Source organism: Molossus molossus, unplaced genomic scaffold (assembly GCF_014108415.1).
Source record: "Molossus molossus isolate mMolMol1 unplaced genomic scaffold, mMolMol1.p scaffold_m16_p_10, whole genome shotgun sequence".
NCBI lineage: Eukaryota > Metazoa > Chordata > Mammalia > Chiroptera > Molossidae > Molossus > Molossus molossus.
This window is the reverse complement of record NW_023425345.1, coordinates 92,962,514-92,978,700: the sequence shown is the minus strand read 5'-3', so window position 1 is coordinate 92,978,700 and position 16,187 is coordinate 92,962,514. Positions and strand designations below refer to the sequence as shown.

Genomic DNA, 16,187 nt, shown 5'->3' with positions numbered 1-16,187 from the left:
CTCCTGGCACGGGCAGGGAGTGGGCCACCCGCGGTGGGAACAGAACAGCTTGCTCTGCTGGCTCCTTCAGCCCTTCCTCCGACCCCGTCCCTTCCTCCCATCCCAGTGGGCTTGTCAGGCCGCAGCTGTGCGGAGAGCCGCTGGCCAAGCTCACAGTGAGGGGGCTTCAGTCAAAGGCGTCACATCTGACCCTCGCCCTCCGAACTCTCAGCCCTCCCGCTGCGTTTTCCTCTGTTCTCAGTAACCTCTCCCCCAGCTCACTCAGCCTGTGCCCCTCGGGGTGAGGTAAACTGCCAAGTCACAGTTTTTCTTACCAAGCCCAAGTTTACAAAACATTATAACCACAGGGTTTGCAACCCCCTATCCCCCCACCCCCTGCCAGTAGGTAGGCTGCCGCAGACATGCCATGGGCGCGACAGTGTCCCTGGTAGCCTGTGGGTCCCTCTGTACCCTGCACGGAGCAGACACCCTAGGCCTGGGTGACCTGTTTGGGAGAGGTCACCTGATCTCCTAAGTGAGCCCCCAGGTGGATAAGCATCGCTCCCCAGCCCTGCACCCCTGACCCCTGGGTAAATCCGCTCGTAACCCACGGAGTAAGCAGGAAGGAAACAGAACCGAGTGACCTTCAGACCAGAGCTTGAGTTTTCCTGAGTTGACCATCCTCACAATATCGGGGGGGGGGGGGGCGAGTGTTAGAAATGATTGAAAACATCTCCTTCAGCCCCGGCCGGGTGCTCAGCTGGTTGGAGCGCCATCCCGTACACCAAAGGGTGGCAGGTTCTATTCCCAGTCAGAGCGCATTCCCAGGTGCGGCGGGTTCGATCCCCGGCTGGGGCGGGTGCAGGAGGCAACCAACTGATATTTCTCTCTCAAATCAATAAACATGTCGTTGGGTGAAGATTAAAAACAAAACCAAAGAAAAAAATATCTCAAACCTGTGTCATCATGGTGAATTTTGTCCATACCGGTTCCTGTCCGCAGGTTCCCGCTTTCATTTCTACCCTCTCCTTCCTGCGCTTTGGAAAGGAATTCCGAGGCCCCTCCCCTTGCCATGAACATCCCCTCAAGCTTAAGAAAGTCACCATCCTTCCGCCCTTTGCGCTGTTTCCTTCTGGAGCTGCCTCTGAGCCCTTTTCCTCCGTGACAGCTTCTGCCTCGCGGCCTTCCTTGGGGTCGGGACCCACAGTGAGCAGAAGGGGCTGGAGGCTAGAGAATGGTCCCCCCTTCTTCACCGCCGGTCCCTGCTCTTTCCCCATCCTGCAGAGACAGTGTAGCCCGAGCAGCGCGTGTCGGGTGGGTCTCTGAGGCCAGTCTCGGGGGCTGTAGGACAGTGATGTCCACATCTGACAGTTCAGTGGGATCACCCAGGAAGCTCTGAACATGATGCAGATGTCAGCTGGGGTGCTGGTTGAAGAACCGATGTGATTCTGACGTAGTCAGATGGCCGGCGGGTCCCCGGGACCCACTACCATGCTGAATAAAATGGCACTTGGTGGGTGAGCGTGATGAGAGGGAGCAAGGGAGACTGAGGCTGGTGGTGACGGGTAGGGAAGCAGGGAGTGACAGGTGAGGGACTTGGGAGCTTTGGACAGAAAGAAGCTGAGACTTCGGTGTTGGGGTGCGGGGGGTGGGGGCATTTGGAGCCTGAGATTAGTGAAAGGAGAGTGGGCCCCTGTGTGTGGGCTACTGGGGTAGAGCCAGGCAACAGACAAGAAGCAGGGAACACAGAGACTTGGGACAACTGCTGGGGTGTCTGTGCCCAGAGCCTGGCGCTCCCCTGTAGAGCTCACATCCTCTGAAGGCAGGAGGTGCCTGGGGGAGGGTCTGTAGCCCCAGGACCCCACCTCCTGCGAATCTGCAGGGTTGCCTAGTCCTGTTGGCCTTGATGTTCTTTCTCTTTGGGATGTTATTCTAGCTGTTAGACCTAACTCATAACATGCACAGGCTGGGTCAGCAGCTGAGATAATAACAGTAACAGCCATGCCCAGGGTTAGCTGAGAGCCCCCGTCACCCCCGAGGAGTACAAAGCCCTTTGCAGATGCATTTCTGTTCCCTCTCGACTATTTGTGAGCTGGGGGTTACTCTCCTGTTTTTTGGACAGAGGGTTTTAAGGCACGAAGGGCAAAGCTACATGCTCGTGATAGCACGCTATTAAGGACCCATAACCCTAGAGATCCTGTCTCTGGATTCTTTCCAAACTGGTCATACCACCAGGAGAGCCCAGGACGGCAGACAGCGGAGGCAGAACCAGGGCTTCGTGTCCATGATAAAAACATGGTGCCAGGCCCAGCTTGGCCCCAGAGCACCCCCACCGGCTCACCCTCCTTCGCCCAGTCCTTCAGTTTTCTTCTTCATGCCTGACGCCTGCGCACCCTGGTGGTGCTCGAGAAGCCCATCCAGGGCCCAGGAGGCAGAGCCCATGGGGAGAGCGGGGCGCACGGGCAGAGGGAGGGTTCTCGCCATCCCGAGCCTGTGCCAGGCTCGGCCATGGGCATGTGTGTTCCCGTGGAGCTCAGATGCCCTGGCTTCCCTGGGAGCAACTGTCCTGCCTTTGCCCTGTGTAGGTGTGGATGGACGCAGGCACCCAGATCTTCTTCTCCTTCGCCATCTGTGTAGGGTGCCTGACAGCCCTGAGCAGCTACAACAAGTACCACAACAACTGCTACAGGTGACTGGGGGGGGGGGGGTCTCCCGCTCTCCCTCCAGCCATGTGGATGGTGATTTGGAGGGTGCACCCGCTCATAGATTCACCCCATTGTCCAGTGCTCCAGGGCTACCTAGGCAAATGACGAGCCAGGCCCTGGCTCACCTAGAGGTTGTGGGGCTCAGGAGTGGCAGCAAGCCTGAGAAGTAAGTAGTCATGTCACGGTGGGGTTCCAGTCTCACCTGCACCCTACGTTTGCCCCAGCAAACAGGGACTCCTTACTCATTTTCCTTCACCCCTCCCCCTGGTTCTTTTTAAGTTTGAAACCTCTAGTTTGGGGCAATAGATCTGGAGAGTGAGGTTGGAGACTTTGGGGTAGAACTTACATGGGGTCCCCTCTCCATGGTTTCCTCGGCCTACCTGGCTCATATCAGATAATTTAAACCAATTTTAATATTAGCCCCCAATATCATATCATGCACTTCAGAATCAAATGTAGGTAGCTAAGAATTATTGGTTGCTTGGGATCATCCAGGCCCGCATCCGCGACATGCGCAGGTCACTGCACTGTGGTGGAGTGATGGTGTCTCCAAGGTGGTGACCGTGTGGTGGGGGACGGGGGCTGGGTGGCCGTTTGTAACGTTTAGGTTACTATTTTACTTCCTTTGACCCTCATTCTTTTAGGATGACCTTGATTTATTGCAAGTCTGAGCTAGCTTGGGGGGGGCGGCAGGACTGCCCCTTGAATGTTCGTCTTCATCCTGCCAGGTGGCCCCCTGGCCGGTCTGCTGAGAGGGGCAGGGCTCCCCTGGTCCTGAGCCAGGCAGCCCTTCCTGACCTGTGTCCTCCCCACCTCGCCCAGGGACTGCATGGCCCTCTGCTTCCTGAACAGCGGCACCAGCTTCGTGGCCGGGTTTGCCATCTTCTCCATCCTGGGCTTCATGTCCCAAGAGCAGGGGGTGCCCATCTCAGAGGTGGCGGAGTCAGGTGAGTGTTGGGGAGGCCTAAGGCCGGGGATTCTGTGAGCTTTGAACCTTCGCCCACCGGGTCCCAGAGGCGTTTCTACTGCCGCCTTCGCTGTGGGTAAGCTCTGGTCACCTCTCAGTGATGCCCAGGGAGGCCTGGGAGAGGACTTAAGAACAGTCATTCTGGCTTCAGAGGGTGAACAGGTATACAGCGAACATTTTCTTCTGACCCCAATGTTATCAGGCCACCAGTGCTATCGGGTTCATGCTTTTCCTCCAGAAGTAGTTCAGGCCCACGCCAGTAGACAACGTGCATTCATATGTACATGCATCTTCATTCACGCATAGCTACATATTACTGTTTCTATTTCTCACCCCTTTTTAAAAGCCAGTTGATAACATACTATGTACACTGTTCAGCACCTTGGCTTTTTCACTTTAAAATGTATCTCAGGGATAAGTTTATATTGGCTCATAGAGTTCCTTCCTTTTTTAAGTGAATACGTTTCCACCATGCAGTCTCGTTGTTGCTTCTTTTAAATAAAATCAAGGACTGTCTCCCCTCCGGGTAGCTGTAATGTTTCTCTTGCTCCTCCCCTATTTTTGCAGATCACCCATTTGTACTCTATAGCAAGACAATTTGTTGTTGTTGTTAATCCTCTCCCAAGGATACTTTCCCATTGATCTTCAGAGAGAGTGGAAAAGAAGGAGGGAGGGAGGGAGAGAGAGAGAAACATCCATGTGCGAGAGACACATCAATTGGTTGCCTCCTGCATGATCCTGACTGGGCTGGGGATCGAACCTGCAACCCAGGTACGTGCCCTTGACCAGAATCGAACCTTTGGTCTGTGGGCTGTCACTCTAACCACTGAGCAAAGCTGGCCAGGGTGCAAGACAATTTTATCATCGCATTCACGAGCACACCCTTGTTATACAGAGTGCCAAGCACCGGGCAACTCACATCACTGACTCTTATTAAAAATCATAATATTTCACTCCGGCTGGTGTGGCTCAGTTGGTTGGGGATTGTCCTGTGCACCAAAAGGTTGCTGGTTCGATTTCCAGTCAGGGCACTTGCCCAGGTTGTGGGCTTGATCCCCAGTAGGGGATGTGCAGAAGGCAGCTGATTGAGGTTTTGCTCTCACATCAATGTTTCTCTCTCTCTCTCTCTCTCCCTTCCACTCTCTCTCTCTCAAAAAAAAAAAATCAATAAAAATAGTTTTTAAAAATATGATAATATCTCACTTCTATTAAGCACTTACTGTGCAAAGCATTCTGCCTGTACGTGTGATGGAAAGCTCGGAGGCAGATGCGAGTATCGTCGCCATCTGCCAGTGTGGGGGGGTGTGGCTTCAGGAAGTAAAGGACTGTCAAAGGTCACAGGGTCACACCCTTTTTTCCCAAAGGAAGCTTCCTAAGGCTGAACCCAGGCACTGGCCCGTGAATCTGTTCCTGCTATTTAACCCAGCTGAGAGGAACATTCATTTATTTGAGAGCCTGTGTAACAGTGGTATTCTGAGATTAATGCCAGTTCCCAGCTGTAGGGCGACAGAAAAGGTCCAGGGAAGAGGTGGCCCACTGGTGGCCCCAGGTGCAGCTGGTCTTGCAGGTATTGTCTTGGGCACCATCTCCTCCATAGACGCCCACAGCGATCACCTTGGTTGACGGGGGCGCACGGTGGTTCCAGGGCCCGTCAGGCCCTGCTGCTCCCTCGTTTTACCCACACAGCCTGCCTGGTCCCTGAGTTCTTTTTAAGTTTGAAACCTCTGGTTTGGGGCAATAGATCTGGAGAGTGAGGTTGGAGGATTTGGGGTAGAACTAACAGAAGTGTTGGGTGATATACCCCTTTCTGTTTTCCAAAGCCCTCTGTACACACAGCCTCTAGGTTCTGTTCCTGCAGAATGCAATGGGTCATGCCTTGGAAATTTGGGGAGCAGGTCGAGGTTTGGGTGGCTTCTCCTGGCTGAGGATGGTGGTGGTGACAGCAACGCTGGGGTGAAGTTTCCTCTGGCCCCAGCTGTTCATCCACACTGGGATCGCGCGGCCTGAAACCGGCTCAGCACTGGGTTCTGTCCCTCTGCTTCCCGCCGCAGGCCCTGGCCTGGCTTTCATCGCCTACCCCCGGGCTGTGGTGATGCTGCCCTTCTCTCCTCTCTGGGCCTGTTGCTTCTTCTTCATGATCATCCTCCTGGGACTGGACAGCCAGGTATCAAAAGATGGCCACTCAGAGGCTGGGTGATGAGCGTGTGGGTGGGTTGGGAGAGGGGAAGCAGTGGGCATGAGGTTGAGCTCGATGCCCTGATGGCCGTAAAACAGATGGGGTCCTGGCGCATGTCAGACGTGGATGCCCTTCCAGGGACCAAGGGGAGCGCTGAAGGGTGGGACCTAATCGTGCAAGGATAGCCCTGGAGACGTGAGACAGGGAGCCCGGCGGGGCTGAGCCCAGGAGCAGCCAGCCAGTTATTTGATGGAGGCTATTTTGGGGAGCTCCCTTTTCCCTCCAATTCTTTTGCCCTGTCATCCAGTTTGTGTGTGTAGAGAGCCTGGTGACAGCGCTGGTGGACATGTACCCCCATGTGCTCCGCAAGAAGAACCGGAGGGAGACCCTCATCCTTGGAGTATCTGTCATCTCCTTCCTTGTGGGGCTGGTCATGGTCACAGAGGTGAGGAGCTGGGAGGCTTGAAGGTGGGGGCTGGGTGAGGAGGTGGGGCAAAGGTGGACAACTGCCCCCTGTCAGGTGGAGCAAGCTGCTGTGGGGTCAGGGCTCTGGGACTCTGCTTTCCCACCGCAGCAAGCACCAAGGAGCGTCCCTCCTCTGGCCTTTGGGCATTGACCACCTACGTCTGGGGGTGGGTGAGGGGTAATTTGACTCCATGTTAAACTAAGAGGTATGGAAAGGATGGTCTTGGATTAGGAAAAACTGCCTCTCCAGCAAGATTTTATAATTTCCCAGGCAGCTGCACCAAGGTCCGGGGGTACACTTCAAAGGGAGAGAGGGAGCCCTGGGAAGGGGTGGTCTTCTGTGTGATGCCTCAAAGGAGGGAGGCGCTGGAGCTTGGCAGCTTGGTGACGCCAGGGACACCTCCTATCCTGATCTTTGCCAAAAAAGTGCACATTGTATCTTGGACTTCTGAGTCAATCCCTAAATGTTCTCAGGGACAATCTTTTAACAGCTGCCTATCTCATGTATCATCCATCTAAAAACAAAAATAAAAAATAACTATTGTCTCACATTTGCCTAGTGCCTTACAGCTTAAAAACTACATCCTCTTGCCCTGGCCGGTGAGGTTCAGTGGGTTGAGTATCATCCCATGGACTGAGAGGTCCCGGTTCGATTCCAGGTCAGGGCACATGCCTGGGTTGAGGCTCGATCCCCAGTGGGGGGTGTGCAGGAGGCGGCCGATTGATGTGTCCCTCTCACATCGATGTTTTTATCTCTCCCTTCCTCTCTCTCTAAAATACCAATAAAAACAGATTTAAAAAAACAACAACAATTGCATTCTCTTTTAACATCTGTCTTCTGTGATCCCCACCACCTCTGCCCTGTGCTCGAGGGTGTGAAGCTAGACTGCAATGGGGTAAATTCATCTGTTTCCTCTGGATACAGTTTTGTGTGTTTATCTCCTCCCGGCAGGGTGGTATGTACGTGTTTCAGCTCTTTGACAACTACGCAGCCAGTGGCATGTGCCTCCTGTTCGTGGCCATCTTTGAGTCCCTCTGTGTGGCTTGGGTGTATGGTGAGTGGCCCTCCGTAACCCCAGTACTCACCTCTACCCTAGCCAGGGCCCTTCGACAAAAGAGAGATGTCCACTGCTCACACCCACCTTTTCTTGGGACTTCTCCTGGCTCAAAAATCTACTGAATCTCAAAAATGTCAAGAACCCTAAATTGCTACCATTGGAGGGGCCCTCCAGAGGTTGCCTTGCCTACCCTCCTGGTTATGGCTGCACCTGGACCACCCCAGGTGGGCCCGTATCCTGTCCGATCCAAACCTCTCCAGCCTGTTTCAGCCTTAATCAGCAAGTTATTGCCTCTGAATCCCCAGCAGTGATCTGTAAAGACAACCGTGGTATCTTCTGTTCATCGGTCCTGGCCCATCCTGATACTTTGGATGCTAAAGGATGTCCTTTCTCTCCCCTCCCTTCCTTCTCTTCGTGGTAGGAGCCGGGCGCTTCTATGACAACATTGAAGATATGATTGGGTACAGGCCTTGGCCTCTTATCAAATATTGCTGGCTCTTCCTCACACCAGCTGTGTGCACAGTAAGACAACCTCCAGGGAGGGGAGCCAGAAGAGGGGTAGAGGGACGGTGGTGCAGGAGCATAGGCAGGCTGTCAGCCTGAGAGGAGACCTCTCTGTGGGCACTGGAAGTCATTTTAGATTTTCATTTACCCTCCTGTTGGATTCTAGAAAATGACGGCAAGATAGATTCCTCCTTTCCATTTCACAGAAGGATAAACTGAGGCCCAGAGCTGTCAGAGTGTTTGACCGACACCACAGTGTGAGTCTAATGTCGCAGGCAGGACTGAAACCCAAGTGCGCTGGGCTGCTTATAGCAACACTGACACCTCACCGATAATAATCGCGACAGTTACGGAGCACGTATCTTATGTTCCACACCAAGTGCTTTATACATTTTAACCCATTTATTCCTCACTAGGACCCCCTGCAGTAAGAATTGCGATTATATTTATTGTACAGGTGAAACTGATGCCAAAGGGGTTTAACAATTTACCCATGCTGCAAAGTGGCTGAGGGCTAGGGTTCAAGCCCAGGCCTCTGGGCTCCAGGGTCTGAGCCGTGAGCCACCTGCTTCCTCTGGTTCATCCATGAGTCGGCAGTTCCCCAAGCACCCCTGGATGCAGCATGGCAATGGGGCCGAACTTCTGCCCTCGAGGTATTCAGAGCCTCACCTGACTATGCAGGAGAAATCTCCAGCAGTCACACTGTCATGTCTTAATCAGGAGCCAACCATGTGTAGAAATGCCCATGGGCACGGGACCCTGGAACGACAGGGTAGGTGTCCTGGAAATACCTACTGGGGATGTGTGGACTTTGAGCAGAATGTGGATGGAGATCAGAGGCTAATGGGCCAGATGAGCCTGGAAGAAAATCCAGGCTGGGAGTGTGATCTCTGCCAGTCCCTCCAGGGGGCGCTGAGGGCACAGGTTCCCTGCTTCCCAGCCCCTTTCTCCTCTGCTCTCACCCTCAGGCTACCTTCCTCTTCTCCCTGATCAAGTACACCCCGCTGACCTACAACAAGAAGTACACGTACCCCTGGTGGGGGGATGCCCTGGGCTGGCTCCTGGCTCTGTCCTCCATGGTCTGTATTCCTGCCTGGAGCTTCTACAAACTCAGCACCCTCAAGGGCTCCTTCAGAGAGGTAGGGAGTCAGTGGGGAGGAGGGCAGTCAGAGGGGGAGGACCCCTAGTGGATGATGCAGATGCAGCCTGCCAGGGTAGAAGCTGGTGCGCAGGGGGCCGTGAGGCTGCTCTGGGGATCAGGGAGGGATGGGGTGAGTACCTAAAAGTCTCTGAAAGACACAGGCTGTGATTGTAGGGCTGCACCTGGAGGGCACGGTTGTGTATGGGGAGGCAGGCAGACACTGGTGATGAGGGCAACTGGCAGACCTTCTAACTCCCCCACCCCCCACCCGCTCCACCTCATGGCAGCCACCTTGACTCTCCTTGCAGAGAATTCGCCCGCTTGTGTGCCCAGCTGAGGAACTGACCCAACGGAACCAAGCAGGACGCTCTGCCCCTGCCACACCCAGGACATCACTTCTCAGACTCACAGAATTAGAGTCTCACTGCTAGGGGGGCGGGCCCTCGGGCGGTGCCTGTGGGCCTGGCCGTGGGGACAGCTGCAGAAGGGAAGGGCAGAGCAGTCCCTCTCTGCTTCTCTGTCTCCTACCTGGGGTAGATGAGACAGAGGGGGTATTTTGGAATCCACCTTCCGAGCTAGGTGCCCCAGGGGTGGCTGGACAGGTGTGAAAAGCTGGTATCCACAGCATCCCCTTTGAGACCGGCAGGGGAAGCTGGGCGAGGGCAGGTGGGTGGGCTGAGAGGTCCATTTGGCTTACGGGCCCTCTTACCCTTCATTCTATTAAATCCAAGTTCTCCCCACTGACTGCTGGCAGTTTTGCCTGGTTCCTGTCCCTCTGCCTTGCTGCCGTGACCCCTTCATCACTTTAAAGTTGTGGCTTTAGGAGACCCCTGTCTCCTTCCCTCACTGAGTTCTTGTGGACTGTGAGCAGAGGGGAGTGCAATGGGGAGACGGGTGATGGGGCCCATCTGAGGTCCGCCATCGCCAGACACTCAGGCCACTCTGTCCATGCTTCCACTAGAGTCCCCTTCCCCCTCCTCCTCCCCTCCGTGGAACAAGAAGGGCAATGAAGGGAAGGATGAAGGGACTGAGCCCAGCTAGAGGAAGGAAGTGGAAAGAGTGCTTGGGCTTCTTCTGCCCACATTTCCCTTGCCCTGTCCTCGCCTGACCCTGCCTGCCAACCGGAGTCTGTGTGTGCCTGCCCAGGGCCCGGTGCCAGGGGCATACGAGGGACAGCAGTGACTTGGGGCAGCAGACTTGGGGCAGCAGGTACCAAAAGCCCTGGCGGAGCGGGGCATTACCCTAGCTCAGCCAGCAGAGGGACCCCACTTCCTCAGGACCACTCTGCTCTGATGCTAAGAGGCTAGATGCCGGTTGCAGCAGCACCAGATGGGGCCACAAGGGGGTGGCCTGAGCTGCGAGATGAACTCTGAGGGTTAGGCTGCACGGAAGACCAGGTGGAAGGCCAACCTATCCTACCCAGGGTCAGTGGGCATGGCCTTGGCCCCAGAGGATGTGTCTCTGAGCTGTGTGTGGAGCTGGGGCGTGTGTGTGTGTGTGTGTGTGTGTGTGTGTGTGTTGTGTGTGTGTGTGTAAGTGGCTGAACACACACAACTGCATTTCTCCCTTGAACATGCGGAGGCTTTGGTGGTGGCTGTGTCCCCACCTCCTGTGCTGTTCCAGGGGAGCAGACAGGGATTCCTGGGGCTGGGGGCGAAGGGCGTGGCATTCCCTGGGAGGTCTTCTTTCTTTCCTTTTTAACAAGTTCGTGGGAAAAAAGCACTGGAATCTCTCCCAGTCTTTAGGTTTTGATATTTTGCTGTTGTCGGAGAGTTTATTAGAATCCGTGAAAGCAGCTGTGCTGTCGGCCTTGGCTGCTCCTTCCTGGACATGACTGGGTGGGCATCTCCACGTGTGCCAGGTTCAGTCACAGTGCTAAATGGGAGAAATAAATCTGCTAGAGAAACGCTGAAACTCGAGACGCCACACACCTAGCACCTCCATCCATCAGACAGTATTCCCGGAACACCTCCTCCGTGGCTGTGCTATGCTCATGATACACGAGGAGCAGAAATAGACATAGTTGATTAAGTGACCAACTGCGACCGATGCATTCAGAGAAAAGAACAAAGTGCTATGAGAAAGATGATTTGGGGTAGGTGGTCTGGGAAGGCCATTCGGAGGGTGTAATATCCGTCTCTCCACCCACCCATCTGATCAAAGTTGCCAACATGTGCTAGGCCCAGGAAGGGATGTAGGCAGTTCAGTAATGGTGATTTGAATCCCATTTAGGAGATGCGTTAATGGTGGAATATAGTGTATACAGAATCCAGTGGCATAAGAATTAGGAGATGTGGGCTCTAGTCCTGACCTGCATCTACCCTGCTGTGTGTCTTTGTGGAAGTTACTTGGAATTCAGGTCTTCGGGTTATTTTTCAGATGGAGGTAATACTGTGTACCCCACCCACCCGCAGGTTTTTGTAGGGGTCCAATTAGGCAGTGGGTGCTATTAACCCAGTTGTGAGGGGTGGGTGAGAAAGATCTGCTTGAACAGCCAACGGGGTTGACAGGTAGAGATGTCCAAGAAAAGTCACTCGCCTGGGTCGGGGTGGGGATTGGAGCAGGAATGTGCAGCCTTGGTTTTAGCCGAGGGAGGGGTGACAAGGCGAGCTCAGCCCATTTGCTCTCCTCCTGGAAGGGCAGACATCACATCCTGCAGTTCGCCGAGGAGAAGACGGAACCGACGAGGAGCCCGCTCTTGTTCAGGGCCACACCTGTTAGAGAAGAAGGCAGAGGAAGAAAGCAGGCAGAGAGCCTTGTGCAAGTGAGAGCTGAAAGGAGACAGCAGAAGCACGGGAAGCTGGAGATTTACCAGCAGAGCCTTGGAGACTTACAAACAGGGAAGTAACTAATCACGGTCCGAGCCCACTGGGCTGCCTTGGGGCCTCAGACCTCACCTCGGACCTCAGGCGTCTCAGATCCACACAGGTGCACACAGACGCTCTCCATTGTCATCAGATAAACGTGCACCAGCTCAGCCTGGCCACCGACAGCCGAGCACCCTCCTTCACAGGGGCTTGCAGTCCTGATGTGTGGGTGGGTCCTAGCTTCTCACGAACTAGCTCTGTGACCTTGGGCAAGTTAATTTCTCTGTCCCTTCACTTTCTCCTCTATAAAGTGGAGATAAGAATACGTAACAGCAGTGTGTTGTTGGAGGAGAGCTGTGCTGGGAAAGTAAATCCATCCTTTTCCCCTGTGGCTCCAGCCCCACCGCATTGGGTTGTCGGCGAAACAGAAAGCCCAGGAGTTCAGAGACATTCCACTGTCCTCTGGGTTCCTGGTCCCAGGCATCAGGTTGCACTGGCCCCAGAAAGGAGGCTACGCATTTATCAAGCTAAGCAGTTTTGCTAGGAGACAAGGGAGAGGTAACCCTAAAATAACCCTGTCTCCCCTGGGCCTAGTGCCTTGTCAGCACCAACAGTGTTGTCCAAGAAGGTCAGGACTGAGTCCTCCAAACCCCAGTCTGTCCCCTGGTTCTGGGAGAGCGATGCCTTCCCAGAAGAGGGAAGACTGAGATCACTTTTTCCCCTCAAGCTGCATTCATTCATCCATCCATCCACCCATCCATCTGCCCATTCATTCATCTGATAAACACTCAGTGCCCACTCTGAGCCAGCCCTGTATTAAATGCTAAAGGCAGAACGAAGAGTTATGAAATGTGACCCTTGCCCTTTAAACATTCATGGTCTAGGAGTCAGTAAGCTGCAGTAGCACAAGCGTAGATTTTTGGAGCCAAGAGGCCCAGGTTCAAATCCTAGCGCCATTATTTACTAGTGTATGGCCGTAGAACACATCACTTATCTTCTATGTACCCCACAAGTTCTCATCTGTAAAATGGGGCTAATAATGTCTACATTCCAAGGTCCTTGTGAGGATGAAACGGGGTAACATGCAGAGTACCTAGCCTGAGTGAGACCTCAGGAAACAGGCTCCCGGCCAGGCCCGCTAAAAGCAGCACAGAGGCAGGAGATGAGGAGATTCTACGGGGCTCCCGGTTCTCACTACAGTGAGATAGCCGGCTTATTTAACCATATTCCATCTTGTCTCTGGACCCTTCCTAGTAAGGAAACAGCCCAGCCTTAGGTAGGCTTTGCAGGTAATCTAGGGATCCTAACTTTTGCACAGATGGGGGTGGGGTCTCTGGCCTCCAGGAATTTGCCGATTGATTTGAATCCCTATTGGGGGTTGCAAGTGGCAGGGGTTGGGGTGGGCTTGAGTATGTGAGGGCTCAGGTTAAGGGGAGGCCAGGTCAAACAAGGCAGCTGTTCCCCTCCACGGTGAAGGAGAGGCCACAAGACTGCTGGACCACGCCTATCCCCGGGTCCTTGAGGAAGCCTGACACATTGTAAGCATGAAATAAAACCTTTGAATGAATGAATGAGTGAGCTGGGAAATTCACCCTCTGCCTAGGCTGATGCTCTGCTCTCGCTCGCCTATACGGAGAGGCGGGGTGGGTATTGCTGCATGGACTTTGGTGTCCCCTCTGCAGGAAACTCCATGGTTGACACGTGGTGGCCCAATGTGTGGGCACAGGGCAGATGCAGGTCACACCGCCCCAGGTGAGTGCAGGTGTGACCGGAGTGTGCCTTCCGGCTGCTCTGCTCATGACCTGCTCTGTCTGAGCTGACCCCAGCCTGCCTGCTGCTTTCACAGAGGCAGAGGTCTGAGAACCGAGCTCCTCTGGCTCCCCTGCGAAGGGGAAACCCACAGGCGGTGCTGAGAGGGGCCTGAGCCACAGTGAGGGGTGCCTGATGGAAAAGTACAGACAGAGATTCTCACTTCATACCCAGCCCTGCTGGGAAGTTCAAAAATATGTAGGGGAAGCTGGTGCAAAGGGAAATTTCCCTTTCTCCCCACAACTTCTTCTCCTCCACACCACCTGGAGCCCGAGAGGCATCTTCATTGTCTTGAAAGAGACACTGGCTGTTCTGAGTGAACTGAATGAATGGCCTGGGACAGTCCTGTCTCCCGCACAGTGAGGGCGTACGTGGGAACAGTGACAGGACCCTGTTCTGGGTAAGCTTGCCGGGCACATAGCTCAGGACACACACACTATTCAGTACAGGTCACCACTGACCAACAAGGCTCAGCAAGGCTGCCTGGACCACACACTACCACTCTAGTCCCAGCTTTCAAAGGACCCACAGCAAACACCTACAGCTCCCTGTAAAACACCCATGTTATCCTAAGCAGTTCATCCTGTTGCTTCAGTCCTCACAGCAACTCTGCAAAGTGGGTATTGTTCTCTGCCCTTTACAGATGGATAAACTGAGGCTCAGACCCTTGCCGAGCTGACAGGATTAGTAAGTGACAAGAGGAGGAGTTCAAACCCAGGTAAGACTGCAAACCTGCATCCCTTGGGTGCCCTGAGGTGTGCCCTGGGTGCTGTCTCTAGGAAAATCCCAAGGCAGAGGGTAGCTGTTGTAAGGTCCAGAGCCTGCCTCGAAACCACAGAGGGCAGGTACTCGGTGGAAAAGTCCAGCATGTGATTCACCCTCCTCCCATGCTCTGTCACTGAGGGCCAGCTCCCCTCTGCGGTTCTCTGCTGCTGCCAGCCTGGGAGCCGGTGGTTCCATCCTTCTGCTTTGGTAAGAGGCGGCTGTCTTCCGCCGGCACATCCCTATCTCCTCATCCCTGGAGCTGGTGCTGGTACCAGGAGTGGGCAAGGTGAGAAGGGGGAAGAGGGAACGGGCAAAGAACAAAAGGAGGGGAGAGGAGGTCGGATCTGAGTCTTGGAGCTCGGCTGCGAGGGGTCCTTTTGGGACAGCCACTAGGAGGGCGGGAAGGGCTACAGAGGGAGTGAGTGGGGGTGGGGGACCGGGGACAGAGGACTTACTGAGGTTAGATGTTGTAATCCTGGTTCACAAACTTTTGACCTCAAGCCCTCCTGTTGCTTGTGGTAGTGCTCTGTCCCTTCACTTCCCAATACACTCACACACACACACGCCAGCCTCTTTCCATTGGAGCCCAGGACAACGGCGTGGATGGGATTCTGAGCCGGGAGCACAGGCGGAAGAGCGGAGGTGGAGGACAACTTCCCTTTCAGGTCCTGTCTCCCTGGGTATTCCCGTAGTGGCTTCCCTGGGCTCTCCTGGGGACCTGAGGCATGGAGCTGAGCTGACCACAGGAGCCGGGATCGGGGCTGAGGTGAGCAGGGGGTGGCGGGCTGGATCTGTCCTCGCAGATGCGAGAGGGTCCTGAGAGGGGCTGGAGTATGAGGCCTGAGAGGCGAGCCTGGAGCGGGGTGTGTGCGTCTGTGGTGCAACACACCGGGGCCAGAGCAAAGTCTAATGTTCAGGAATCCCAGGACGAGGGGGGTCCCCGCTCCCCCTCACCATCCACGGCATCTGAGCTGCTCAGAGACAAGCCTGGGGAGCAGGAAAGTCGGTAGATGGAGGGATGGCCACAGGGAGTGAGTGAAGGAGGGGTGATCACCTGACTGAGAGGGAGAGGGAAGCAGACAGTCCCCAGCAACGTGGGTGGAAAAGCAGACAGGAGAAACTTCAGCCATTCCTGAAGGCAACTAGTGATCACAAGTGAGGGGCTCCTGCCCCCCCTCCCAGTAGAGCAGAAGGAGGAAGCTGCCTGGCCCAGGGGAGGCATGGGCATGCTGGTGCCTGAAGGAGGTAATGAGGGGGCTGACGGAAGGCGCAGGCGGCCACCAGCCAAGCCAAGCAGCCCCCGGGGTATGAAGGACTAGACGGGAGCCTGGTTTTGGTGCCATGCACACAGGTATGTGTGTGCAAAGGGACGTGACCGGAATGGCACCGGTGTGTGTACAGGAACAGGAACTGGTATGTGGGTGTGGGCTGAAGCAGGAGCTGGGGTGTCCCGTGCTGGCCTGGGATGTGCCGGGGCTGAGCTGGGGTCCCAGCAGCATGTGGGGAGTAGCATTTCCACCCCTGTCTGCTCCTCTGCTAGACCCTGGCCAGGCCTCCGTCCACATGCCTGCCTCCTACAAACAGTTAAGTCTGGACTTGCTAGCCTCCTGAGTATTTCCTCGATGGGCAGCACTCAGCCCAGTGTGGCTGGCGGTGTCTTTGCTTCTGGAGGGCACTGAGGTATGGTGAGGTCCACTGCATGCCCCCACTCCCTGTCCCGCTTGGCAGAGCAGGTGGGCAGCCTGGAGAGATGACGCTAGGGGCCGCAGAGGTGACAGAGCTGGGTGGGTGCTTGGGAAGGGGGAGATCTC

The 16,187-nt window shown here is 55.0% G+C and overlaps 1 protein-coding gene across 2 annotated transcripts in view; it reads left to right on the top strand.

The window, feature by feature from the left end:
* SLC6A13 (solute carrier family 6 member 13) overlaps window positions 1-9,652 on the top strand; it is an 80,696-nt gene extending 71,044 nt beyond the window's left edge. For both annotated transcript variants that reach the window (XM_036251267.1, XM_036251268.1), the window contains 8 exons: window positions 2,565-2,668; window positions 3,507-3,631; window positions 5,703-5,815; window positions 6,135-6,272; window positions 7,245-7,347; window positions 7,772-7,872; window positions 8,823-8,993; window positions 9,304-9,652. In XM_036251267.1, the coding sequence (XP_036107160.1) occupies window positions 2,565-2,668; window positions 3,507-3,631; window positions 5,703-5,815; window positions 6,135-6,272; window positions 7,245-7,347; window positions 7,772-7,872; window positions 8,823-8,993; window positions 9,304-9,426 (978 nt within the window). In that variant the 3' untranslated portion in view covers window positions 9,427-9,652. The remainder of the gene's footprint in view (window positions 1-2,564; window positions 2,669-3,506; window positions 3,632-5,702; window positions 5,816-6,134; window positions 6,273-7,244; window positions 7,348-7,771; window positions 7,873-8,822; window positions 8,994-9,303) is intronic.
* Window positions 9,653-16,187: the final 6,535 nt, after the last annotated feature.